Genomic DNA, 12,442 nt, shown 5'->3' with positions numbered 1-12,442 from the left:
GTTCAGACACCGTCTTACTCATCTTTATACTGCTGTCACTTAGCTTTGCAGACAGAAGGTAACAGATCCTCAATGAGTGTTTCACGAATGAGAAAACATTCTGTGCTTCTACCCATCTTAGAATAATATGATATGGATCAAGATGCCTTGGTTCCTGAGACGATAGAGTCCTTTTTTGTTGTTATGATGAAAGTTTTGGCCATATCCTACCCCTCATCTTGATTTTCAGAACTCCTCCTAATTCCAAGGTTGGCAGTCCCACCCCTGCTAGTTCCAGAGCCCTTTCCTTATCCTGCCTACAGCAGAAAGTTCTACTTAGCCTTCCACAATGGGCCACAATGGACTAACTACATAGTGGCTATTCTGAGAACCTGACATCATTTAATTTTGTTTTTTTAAATAAACACACACACATACACAAAATGTGTGTGTGCAAAATTTTTTTAGTGAGGGTTACACATTTTTGGAATGCAATCTGTTTATGAGTTGGCTGTGGGCTATATTTGGCCTTTATTGACCTGGCTACTTTGTGACATCTTGCAGCTAAACACTTCTCAGCTGGTACAGAGGACCAGTGATTATTATCACTTGTTTTAGAAGCTCTTCTGCCCTTGTGCAGAAGATATAAGACTAAGATCTTCACCTTCCTCTCGCAAAATTAGTCGGAAAAAAAACCATCACTACTATTAATAGTCTGATGTCTGAATTAGATTGGTGTAATACAAGTTTTGCTCCTAAAATTAGATATTTAACATTTTAACTGCTAAATGTGAGATGTAGGGGACAATATGCTCATAACTTCATTCTGCATAAAACATTAAAACGTCTCAATTCATTAAAAAAGTACTAGAAATAATTTCAATTTCCAATTCTAATGGTGGCATTTTATTACCTGTAAATCCATGCCATGAAAAGCATGGTTTCCTTTCTACCAAGCTGCATACGATTGCTGTGATAGTACTCAAAGTCTTGGGAGATATTTCAAATTTTAAATAGGATCCTTGCTGTGATTAATGTAAGATGCAGAGGGCACATGTTACTGAGATTTTTTCCACTTAAACCTAACATATTAAATCCAAAACATTTCTGCCAACCTACCAGGCACTTTGAGATCTAGACATCTCCTGGGATGACAGGCAGGCCTGTTCATAGTTAGCTTTTCATTAAATGGAGTTGGCACAGTAGACACACTGTTTAATAAACCTTCCTCTTATTTAAGATGCAGGCTTTCTTATATAATCCTAGGATGAAATGGTTGAATGTGAATTAATTTTTGTATATTTATGCTCTCTTGTGACCTGTCCCATTGATTTGCCCTAGAGTGCACCTGTAGCTAAGAGCAACTGGCCATTTATTATATTCTAAAATTTTCAGCCCACAAGGGCTGAAATTCAGCCAGCTTTATGTCTTTTCCACTAATTAATTTTTCTAAGATCAGAAAAGTCACTCTTTTTCCCTTAAGAAATCAAGTTAGAATTTTTCCATGTGAAGTAGTCATCTGGAAATGGAAATACCAGTTGGTTATGTATGTATTGGGGTGGGAAGAGAAGGAGAGTCTTCTCTGGAGATGTGCGGGCAGGAGGATTATGGAACTTGGCTCTGGTCAAAACACCCAGGGCTGATGGAATCTCAGGGAAACCACATTTCAATAAAAGTTAACTGAATTTCATCTTCTCCCCAGATGAATCAATGAAACTTCTCCTCCTGCACCAAACAATTGTACTACCTAGGAAGCTGTAACCATTCTGGGAACATAAAAAAAAAGGCTTTAACTCCTAACCAGAACTTTATTAACCTCTATTTAAATCCAAGAACATGATTAACTCTATAAAAAGTATTCAAAAGTCTAAGTCAAGCTAGATAATAACTCTGCATTTATTTATATCCCACCTTGTTTCAAAGTCAGTTTTCAATTATTCATAAAGTGTATCAAAACAAAATAAATACCAAATAGGAAAATGAGGCAAAAGGCAAAGGAGGACAATAAAACTAGACGGAGCCAACATTTTGACTAATATGTTGTGAGGTCCTTACTGGGCGGGGGGGGGCGGGGGGGGGTTGTGTGTGTGTGCAATTTTGGCTTTAGGCATTCTAGCAGAGGGAAACATAATCTTCACAACATATATAAAACCCACAGCCTAAAAACAAACCAGCTGCTTAGAAGCCTGACTATTCCCAGTACAGGGAGCAGAGAAGCCATAACAAAATGAACCAGGGCTGCCAAGGCATTCTGAGAGTAAGCCAGTGGCACATGTCACAGGCCCACCTTGCAACAGTCCTCATTGGAGGCCAAAGATGAGACCAATAATAGTCATCCCCTTCTACATTCTAGGCACGGTGCTAACTCTACGAAGTAGATAGTATTAGCCTCATTTTATAGGTAAGGATGCTGAGGCTTAAAGAGGCTGAGTAACTTTTCATGGTCATATAACTACTAAGTGGCTGAGCTGGGCTTCCCACCCAGCTCTGTGCCCCCACCACTGGCCACACTGTTTCTCTGAGACCATCACAATCAGGTGAGATTTCATAAAGTAACTTACAGGGGTGGGGTCCACTGGGGAGATCTGATTTAGAGAACTTTTCTATCCTCATTCAACTCAGCACTGGAAGAAATAGTCTGAAAGCATAAGCCCAGGCATTGGCCTGGATGAGAGAGGTCTCACAATTGCTGGCTCCTTGCAGTTCAATTGCCTGCAATTCTAGGAAACAGGATTTAACTACTGTGTTCCTGCCGCCTAAGGTTGCATTTGCTTGCTTCTTCGCTTTTAATTTTCTCTCCGTAGTGTTCCTCTTCTCTGTATCTCTCTCATTCTTCCTATTAATTTCCCCTGTTAGGATGTTTTAAAGCAATTAGTTTTTAGACACTGTCTGCAGGATGCTGTTTTCAGAAGCAAAATGAACATCGTCTGAGGGGGCCTTCCGAGGTAGCAGGGATCTTTGGCAGCCAGAGCTATGGCTGTGCCAGCAGAAGACAGGAAACTACAAGGTGAATCGTAAATGTAGAGATTTGGAATCCACTTCCTGTGTGACTCAAAGCAAACCATTGAGTCCAGGCATCCCAGTTTCCTCAGTATTTCTATAAATGTGTCTTTGTAAGAAATAAGCAAGGTCTAGAAACTCAAAAGAAATCAAGGTGAAGCCCTCAGGAAATCAGGCTGAACTTTAATGAAAATTAGAAGTATTTTACAGAGCTCTTCTAAGAGCTTCAGGCCACTGATCCTCTCCCTTAAAAAATTAGCAGGCTGCAGGCAAGAGGCTTTCTAATTTTTTGTAAGATTCACAGAGATAACAGATGAAAGATCCACCCCACCTGGCAAGTGTCAAGGTAAACTGCAGGTGTTAGGAGGTGAAGTGTCCCAGATCAACATGACTGAATACCAAAGAGAGAAATAGAGATGGGAGACACTATACTCACTCCAAGGGCAGCCGGGTAGGGAACATCTGACGGGAAAGTGAAGGAAGGGCCAGTGGTCACTGGGCTGCTTGGGGGTGGGGTCACAATTAACCCAGTGGTACTTATGTGAACCTGCCAAGTGAAAAAGAAAAGTTAATAGAAAGAAGACTATATTTAATACAACGGGTTATACTGGCTAAACCTTGGAAGGGAAGGCAAATCACACCTTAAAAAAAATCTATAGCTTCTATTATTTTGGGAAGACTGAATCCCTTTCAGTTTATTCAACCCAAATTTACGGATTACCTAACTTGTATTACACACCGGAGAGTCACAAGATAAATACTGGCCACTACAAAGTCTTAATACAGAGTTCAACTGCTGTTGGCTTTCACAATAACAGGGATGCCTCACTCGGGATGGTACCATGAACCAAAGTGACCTTTCAGATGGTCAGCCTGGTGCCCGACTAGCCTGCTAGCCGTCTCCCTCAAGATCCTGTTAAGGTGGCTGTGGGCTGAATACTCACCTGTCTATCAAGACGTTAAATCCATGTGAAATGGTTAAGGTATTTTGCTATTCTCGGGATCGTTTTTCATGACTTTTACCTTTCATTGGGGACACATAATTAAAATGCAGCTGCCTAGACAGACCTACGGCAAGTAATTATTTATAAAACCTTTAAAGAAACAATGTCAAGGCAAATTAACTGTTTTCAAAGGTGTCTTATCCACCATACTACCCAAGATGAATTTACTAGACAGAAATTGAGTTATTCGGGTCATTTTCTTGCCTGTGTTCAGTTACTAGATCAATTTCATTCAAGTTGCATATCAGGTCCAACTGCAGAATGCCGCGGTGTGACCTGATGCTGCAGAAGTAGGGATGCGGGTTCTTGCACAAATGGGATGTTTTTCCTCCACTATTAAAAGAATGTGGCTGGCTGGTGCCTTGTTTCCCCAAAGAAACAATGATACACCAAAAATGCTAGGTTTTTTGTAATAAAAACTTAATCCCTAACATAGTTTCCTCAATTTCCGTAAATTAAGAAAAAGACGATCAGGACAAAGAAAAGCTCGAAGATTTGTTCCCAGAAGGCCAGAAGGAAACTTTCAGTTTCCCACCGGGTTAGGCCTTGCCAAGACCGGGCATAATCAGCACCACAGCATACAATTTATTTTCACAAATAAATCTGTGTTATACGTGGAATCTATATCCTTTTAAAATTACATCCGTACCTGTTAGCTCTTGTATTGATTGAACCTAAGGCTTGAATCTAAGTAGATCCAAGCAATGCCACTAACAAGAGTTTTTCCCCAAAGCCTCATTTTCTGCCTCTCCTGTGAACCATAGCCTATTTCCAATTAATTTCTAAGGGGAAGCACACTGATTTTTCATTGTAGGATAAAACCCAATGGCCTTTAGCTATTTGATCCAATAAATCTGTTTGTATACATACGTCAAGGACAGCTGAAAGTTGGCACCACATTAAAGATGAAGTCTTTCTTAGAGGATACAAGGAAGCTCACTTCAAACTGTGCACCATTATCAATGAAACTTTGGGATAGAAACAAATTACCAAAACACAGCTTCCTGGGCCTGACCCTACAAATATCTGAGAAAGATCTCACTATTGACTGATGTTTCTCTAAAAGGCCCAGACTGGGAGTCAGGATAATTAGCTGCTAATGAGCTCATGGTCTGGGACAAGTCACTTCACGTCTCTGGAGCCCCATGAGGAGCTGGACCAGCGGCTCCCTAAGGTCTCTGCTGTCACAGATGCAGGAGCGAAGCATTGAACATGGAGAATCCTGCAAGCACCAGTTCAACATGGAGCCGCTCCTGGCACTGGAGTAAAGGAGGAGACAGAAGTCATCCAAGAATGACTAAAAGCAGAAGAACAAGAAGCAGAAGTAAACCAGCCAAGGGTGAGCATGTCCAGAATAAATGCCCTGAATAGGGACAATCGGACTTGCTGCTGTGCTCATCCTTTCTGATGGAACTGCCAGTTAGGTTGGTCTCCTCTCCAAGGAACGGCTATGTGGAGAGGGAAGAGCTGGGGAAAGCAAATGGAAATGAGTCGGTGGATCTTCTGCTTCCCCTGAAGCCACTGGCAATACAAAAATGCCACAGAAACATTTAATAGTATGAATCACTTCACCAGCTGGCAGAGGCCAAGAAATACTGTGAATGTGGCCAGGGGAGCAGACAAAATGTCTTGGTTGCTTGTAGCACCATGTGCTTTTACAGATGTCAATCACAGACATCTGTGTACATTTGTTCTGGTGACTCACCTGGACAGCACAGCCTATAAATAATCTTCTAATTTATATATTTGAAAGTTCAGCTGTCTCTCAATTGTCACCAAATACAATAGCAAGCAAGCCCTTCACTCCCTTCTTCTGTCCATTTCCCCATCCTGTTGCCTAGAATTTGGATGTGACAGGAAGATCTCTAATTGCCATACAGAAACATGAGGATAAGGACCTAGCCAGCTGGAGGAAAGGTGAACTGGAAGGCACCCTCACACCAGCACTGAACTGGCTTCATGGATTTCACTCAAGTGAGAGAAAATGAACACTCACTTCTTTAGGCCCCTTACTTTAGATTTTATAAAAAATGCAAACAAACTTAATCCTAACTAATACATTAAGAGAAAAAAAAATGGAAAGAACATTGAGGGTAAAGGCCGGCATGAATAAGGAAAAGCCAGACAGAAATCAGACCCAGAGTAGGAGACACATTCAACAATGGGCCTCAGTCAAATCTACTGAGAGGTCCCTTGCTGTCTCTTTAAACAGCCTCACATGAATCTTTTTCCTATACCCACTGATCTCCATCATTAGGAGAGTGTGTGCCTGTCACATATATTACACACACTCCTTGCTTTATTGTGGACTGTGCTCCTCTCCAATGTACACAGTACCCTAGACAAGTAGTGTTTTCTGTAAACCTAGGCTGGAGAAACCAGGCAGCACTTCAAACATCTCCCATCCTCTTCTAGAAATAACCTCTCCCTGAGGCAACACATTACCACTGCAAACAGAACGAACTAGAATACGGGAGGAGGGGTGGAATGGTTGAAAGGGAAACTGTTTTAACCAACACAGAAAGAGCCTTGTTTCTTAAGCTACTCAACCAAAACAAAAATAGCTCTACTTCATAGCCTTCATTCCCAGCTCTGGTGTGGCAGCGTCAGACATGCTCACACCTGATTGCTGAGTCCTCTGCAAAAGAGGTAAACGCTAAGTTGATCTTCCTTTCTCTTTTAATTTTCTCTCCTGCCAAAAGATCACTGTCCATTCTTTTAAAGCTATTTCCATTCTAAGTTGCCACCAGTCTTACTAGCCCCCTCCGTCAGAACCTTATTTAAAACTCTGCAGTTTTGAACCTTTCCAGGGTAACCTCACTTGGTGCTTCTTACTCTCATCTATAATCCATGTCTATTTTTCACATGAGTATTATCATTTACATGGAAAATAACATGGTTCTCCTCCCTACACATTTTTCAAGTGACTCATTCATTAGACAAATATTTATTGAGTGCTTATTCCATGTCTGACATTTGGGATGTATCAGTAAACAAAACAAAGACTTCTGCCCTCATCACAGTCATGTTCTAGTGGGGTGTGTGTGCATGCACATGTGCGCACGTGTGCACTCTATTTCCCTCATAAGATCACAAGTTTCATGGCCCTACCACCTAAAAAATGCCAACGAACCACAATCTCATTCATAAAGTGAATGCATTTAACTCACAACATGCAGTATGAATCTAAAGGAGTTGGGTCAAATAAATGAGGCTGAGAGAAAATAATTTTTAATAAAATTGGCAAGGAATACCAAAAACTGTACCGTAAATTTTTATTCTGTGCTCCAAAACAGGCACTTACTAAACTATAAACCTCTTGAGGACTAGGACCATGTATTTGTTTGTTTCTTTTTTTCTTTAAAGGAAAATATTATTTTTATATTTTTTACGAAACCACAGCTATATTGTGAAGTAGAATATAAACTCTATGTGAATTTTAAAAATGAGAGGAAAAAAATTTCTTCCACCTGTGCCAGGCTGCTTTGGACTAGGCTCTCTGACCTTTGGGTTAAGAAAAATACAGTTGTCATCTACCTGGATAATTAGAGCAGCCCTGTGACTTTGGCAAGGCCACAGTTAGGCTCATTTTGCAGTCCAGAATTAAGATCTAAGGGAGGGAAGTTCTATATCTTATTCATCTTAGCACACACAGTGCCTAGAAGGGTCCAGTAACAAGGCACTTAATAAATGTTTGGCAAATGATGAATAAATATTTCCAACATCTTGTCTATTTTTATTAACACAAGAATAATGTGTAGCTATTTTTTAAAACAGTCCAAAGTCTTGATGAACTAATGAGCTTTAAAAATAGACTAGGCCAGTTTCTAATTTAAATTAAATACTTCTTCATGTCCTTTCTCTATAAACTCTTGGAAGCCTAAATATCAAGGTAAGTTACACAGATGCAGGCAACTGCAAACTTGATGAGTTTTGACCACAGCATCTTCAGTTTGTATGGAAAGTAAATTGGCAAGATCTCCCAAAGCAGCTTTGTGAGAAGGTTCTATAAAACTGAGTGATTGCTTGGTGAAACTAACAGCATATAAGTCATCTTGTAATTTCTGATCTTGCCTTTGAGAATGACTGAATAGTCTGGGTTAATGCACCCAAGTTAGTTTTCCCTTCTCCATTTTCCCACCTACAGAATGAAGAAAAGGCTTTGCTTCCCAGGAAAGGTCCTATCTTCTGAAGGCAAAAATAGACAGTATCTTTCAACTAATGAGCAAACGTGTGTGAGGAGATCATTTTGGGGCCGAGCTCTTTTCATGCCTTTTGGATGATTTACCTGAGAAGGGGCACTGCAGGACAGCCCGGACAGCTCACTGATGCGAGCGGCAGCTGTGGGGTTGCTGGAGCTGATGAGGACAGGCGGGCTGATCTCCATGGAGTGGCGGTTCTGGGACGCCTGGGAGGATTTGCTGGCCATGGTGAGGGAAGTGAAGGAGTGCCGCTTTTTGGTGTTCTTCTTGGTGTCGGAGTGCTTTGGGGCAGTGCTGCTCTGGGCTGCCACCGAGGTACATTCCCCAGCATCAACTCCTGGCACAGGAGGCTTATCCCATTCTATCAGCTGCTTGGCAGCTGAGTTGAACTGCAAACCACCAAATCGACACAAGAAGGTTACACAATTCTCAAGGACTCACTGGGATTTATTTTCAACAGCTTTTATCTCAAATTTAACATCACCACTTTAAAGTTTGCATGTGCAAGTATGGTTTTTTCCATGTGAGATGTCTTTTCTCTCAATACGAGGATTTCACCGTATCTATGTCACAGATAGATGTTAAACCAAGAATAAATAAACCATTTTAATGCAAGACTGACAAGGTCAAAAAATTTTTTTTCCAAGAATTTTTAGAATATCTCATGTTAAAATTTGCAGTAAAAAAAGAAGATTTATTTCAATTCACTGATGAAATTTAGAGAAGAGCAATTAAAAGGGTACATTCGTCTAACTGAATACTCTGTTGCCCAATTATGGCTGAATATTTGCTCAGAGCACAAGTGAACGTTGAAGGGTCAACTTTCGGGTTTTGTTAAATGAGCAAGACGACAAAGAATAAATCATTAAATGTCAACTCATGTACTTCCATGTAAATTAACCTCCTGCCTCTGTATTTTGGGAGAACCTCACAAAAAAGTTGGTAGAAACTCCTGATGTATTTTTTGTCATATCATTGTGTCAGTCATTTTCATATGTGCTTAAATTCTAAATTGTAACAGGCTAAGACATGAAATTCAAGTCCTGTTGGCAAGCTAGCTTGTCTATCTGAAAAGTTGTCTGAATGTAAATAACGGTACAAGGGGTCAAAAGCTGTGCACCGAGCTGACAACATCAGCAAGAAGAAAAAGAACACAAGCTTTTTGTTTCCCCTGAGGGAAAATATAACGTTTCAATGATAACATTCTCTTCAAGAGAGCTTCCATGATGACAAGCTGCATATAACTTACCTAGATATTACAATAACGGGCAAACACTGAGCATAGTTTAACCTCTCCTAAAAACCATTAAGATGAAAAATAATAATTACCTTTTAAGAGGTAATTTCGGTCATATTAAGGATAATTGAGATTTTCCCATCTCAGCATTGCATGCTCAGCACTTTGCAAGTGTCCTGAGATAAAATAACATCATCAAATGTTATTTTCTACCCACCTCAATGGTTAGGACCATATCTTCTCACTCTGTTGATGAGAATGTGCTACTAGAAGAATGGAAATCTTGTCAGTCAATATTTAACGGAGTGAACTTGCTTTGGCACAACAGGCTGCTCACAAAGCTGTATTAATTGCAGCTCAGTAGCCAGTGCTTCTGAAGATGATCACAAATTGATTAACAATTTGTTCCTGTGGCTCCCCAGGGAATCAAATTCATCTGGCCTGTCTGATCAATAATTAGTAGTGCACAACTTTTTCAAACATAAGATACCTCTCCTCAGACTTCAAGGTTTTTTCCTACATGATAAACTTTCAAGAATAATACGCAGCAATGCCACAGTAACACTTATCAGCATCTGAAGTACCAATAGCGGGAGAAGAGGATCATAATGACTCTTTGTGCTGTGTGTCTAGGCATGACGAAATGAGGTACTATTAAAGGGCGGCCTTATTATAGCATTATAATGGCATTTGACCAGGAGATCCAGAATTTACAAATCCTACCTTGGTTTAGCCATCCCACCTTCTGAGTGGTCCCCAAGAGAATCAATGCCCAAAGGAAGCAATGTAACATTTTATTATAATGACAGGAATGGCCCAAACGTCAGTGTAGAGCTTCGATAAACTGCAGCGAACTAGGTGGTTGTAGGGTCCTCTTTCCTACATAGACTAGGTGTAAGGGGTTTGAAATCAAAGCAGACAGAAAAGCTACTCCATTTCCCTCATCCCAAACTTATCACCCAACGAGATGAAAGGCCACTGCACCCAACGATGCCAGAGGAAAAGGAGACAGAGAACGCCTTCTTCCAGTATAAGCTCATTTAGATCCAAAGACACCAATCCTCAAAAGCATGACCTAATCAGTGTGCTGGAATCCGACCAATTAACTTGGCACTCCTGTTGCATTGAGTAAGAAACAGGAGAAGGAGGTGAGAAGACTCCTCGCTGCCGCTCCCCCCCGCCCCCCGCCCCCCACTGAGGCCAAAAATATGAATAGAGAAACTATCACTTCTACTTGATATCATGGTTAAATTAATTCCGGGGTCAAACCGTAGGCTCCATTAGCAGTGTCTGTTTTCAAATAGTTTAAAATGTTACCATAGTCTAGTCATGGTCATACCTAACCAAGTGTTGGTTATAGTTAATACTGTGTCAACATTTCAGGTTTCCATACGCCATGCTCTGGTATAAACACCTGGGAAACGAAGTATCAGTCCCTATATTTTCTGATGTTTTTCTAATCAGAAGAATACTAGGTGCTTTCCTTGTATCTTTTTTTGTATCATATACTTTCTATCAAAATAAATACAAATTGATCACGTATTATGTGCTAAATAATATACTAGGTGCTGGAGATCTAATAGATGCAAAGAAATGGTCCCTGTCCTTTAGGAGCTTCTAAACAGACATATAAATGACACAAGTGCTCTCTATAATTTCCTATGTCTGGCTTCTTTCACTCAACAATAGGCTTTTTGAGATTTATCCACATTGCACCATGAATCAGCCATCTTTTTTAAAAATTGCTGTGTAATATTCCATTGTGTGGATACACCACAGTTTATTTCTTGATTCTATTGTTGATTTATATTTGGGTTCTCCTTCCCTCCTCTCCTCTCTCTTCTCTTCTTCCCTTTCTCCTTCCTTCCTATAGATTTTGGCTATTAAGAACAATGCTGCCATGGGGCCAGGCCTGTGGCTGAGTGGTTAGTTCACATGTTCCAGCTTTGGCGGCCCAGGGTTTTGCCAGTTCAGATCCTGGGCATGGACCCAGCACCACTCATCAGGCTGTGTTGAGGTGGAGTCCCATACGGCACAACTAGAAGGACCTACAACTAGCACATACAATTATGTACTGGGGGGTTTTATGGAGAAGAAGAAAAAAAAAGATTGGCAACAGATGTCAGCTCAAGCGCCAATCTTTAAAAAAAAAAAAAGAACAATGCTCTCATGAATAATCTTGTACATGTCTCGCCACCAAAGATAAGCACAAATCTAGATATTGGGTATATGCCCAGGAGTGAAACTGCTGGGCCATAGGGCTGGAATGTTTAGAAAAATATAGTCTACATGCCAAAGAATGTGTACGCAGGTAGACACATCGTGGTGTGGGGGGATAGCAAACTGCAGACAGAAGACCACAGCTCAAGTCCTAGCACAACCACTGACTGACTCTGTGACCTTCAGGGAACCATTTTACCTCTCTTGATTGCAGCTTTCCTATCTATGAAACGAAAAAGTTGGAGCTAATGATCTTTTTGTCTCTTTCGGCTCTCCACATGTATAATATATGATTTCCTTTTAAACAGATAGAGCTCATTTTTCTATTTCATTTCTTTCACTTCTATTCCTCTAAATAGCCTAGTATATTTTTCTTGCATTTCATTTTTACACGTGGACAGTAATATCTGTTCGCAGGATGTTGCCATACCATAAAATTACTTTAGACTTCTGAAGCAGCAGAGGATAGTATTAAAAAATGCTATTTGCTGCCTTTATAAGTTCCAAAGAAAATCACAAAGTTAAGACTTTGGTAGAGGCATTAAGTAAATCGGGCAGAAACTTAAAGAGGCTTTTGTTGTAAGTGTAACTTAACCTTCAGTAACAACAGGAAAGCAAGGATCTGACAACTTTTAACGGAATTTTGATAAAGTTCAGTTTTGAATGTTTGAGCTCAGCCATGTAGGCTTTCCATGACATTTATCTAGCCATGACCTTTGAGTTCAGGAGTGCACTCATCACCTGCAAAATAAATGTGTTTCCTAAAATACCTGCTTCCAAGCACTTAGGAAGGATAAGAC

The 12,442-nt window shown here is 40.4% G+C and overlaps 1 protein-coding gene across 4 annotated transcripts in view; it reads right to left on the bottom strand.

Annotated features, from left to right (window-relative positions):
- Positions 1-12,442, bottom strand: part of SH3RF1 (SH3 domain containing ring finger 1) — a 183,974-nt gene that overhangs the window by 56,051 nt on the left and 115,481 nt on the right. For all 4 annotated transcript variants that reach the window (XR_011537724.1, XR_011537723.1, XM_070611482.1 and 1 more), the window contains exons 5-6: positions 8,272-8,574; positions 3,416-3,526 (exon numbers count right to left, since the gene is read on the bottom strand). Coding sequence is in view for 2 of the 4 variants with exons in the window: in XM_070611482.1 (XP_070467583.1) it covers positions 3,416-3,526; positions 8,272-8,574 (414 nt within the window). In the remaining 2 variants the exon portion in view is untranslated. The remainder of the gene's footprint in view (positions 1-3,415; positions 3,527-8,271; positions 8,575-12,442) is intronic.

This window comes from Equus przewalskii, chromosome 2, assembly GCF_037783145.1.
Source record: "Equus przewalskii isolate Varuska chromosome 2, EquPr2, whole genome shotgun sequence".
NCBI classification, from domain to species: domain Eukaryota; kingdom Metazoa; phylum Chordata; class Mammalia; order Perissodactyla; family Equidae; genus Equus; species Equus przewalskii.
Note: the sequence above shows the minus strand (reverse complement) of the source record. Positions and strands in the feature narration are given on the sequence as shown.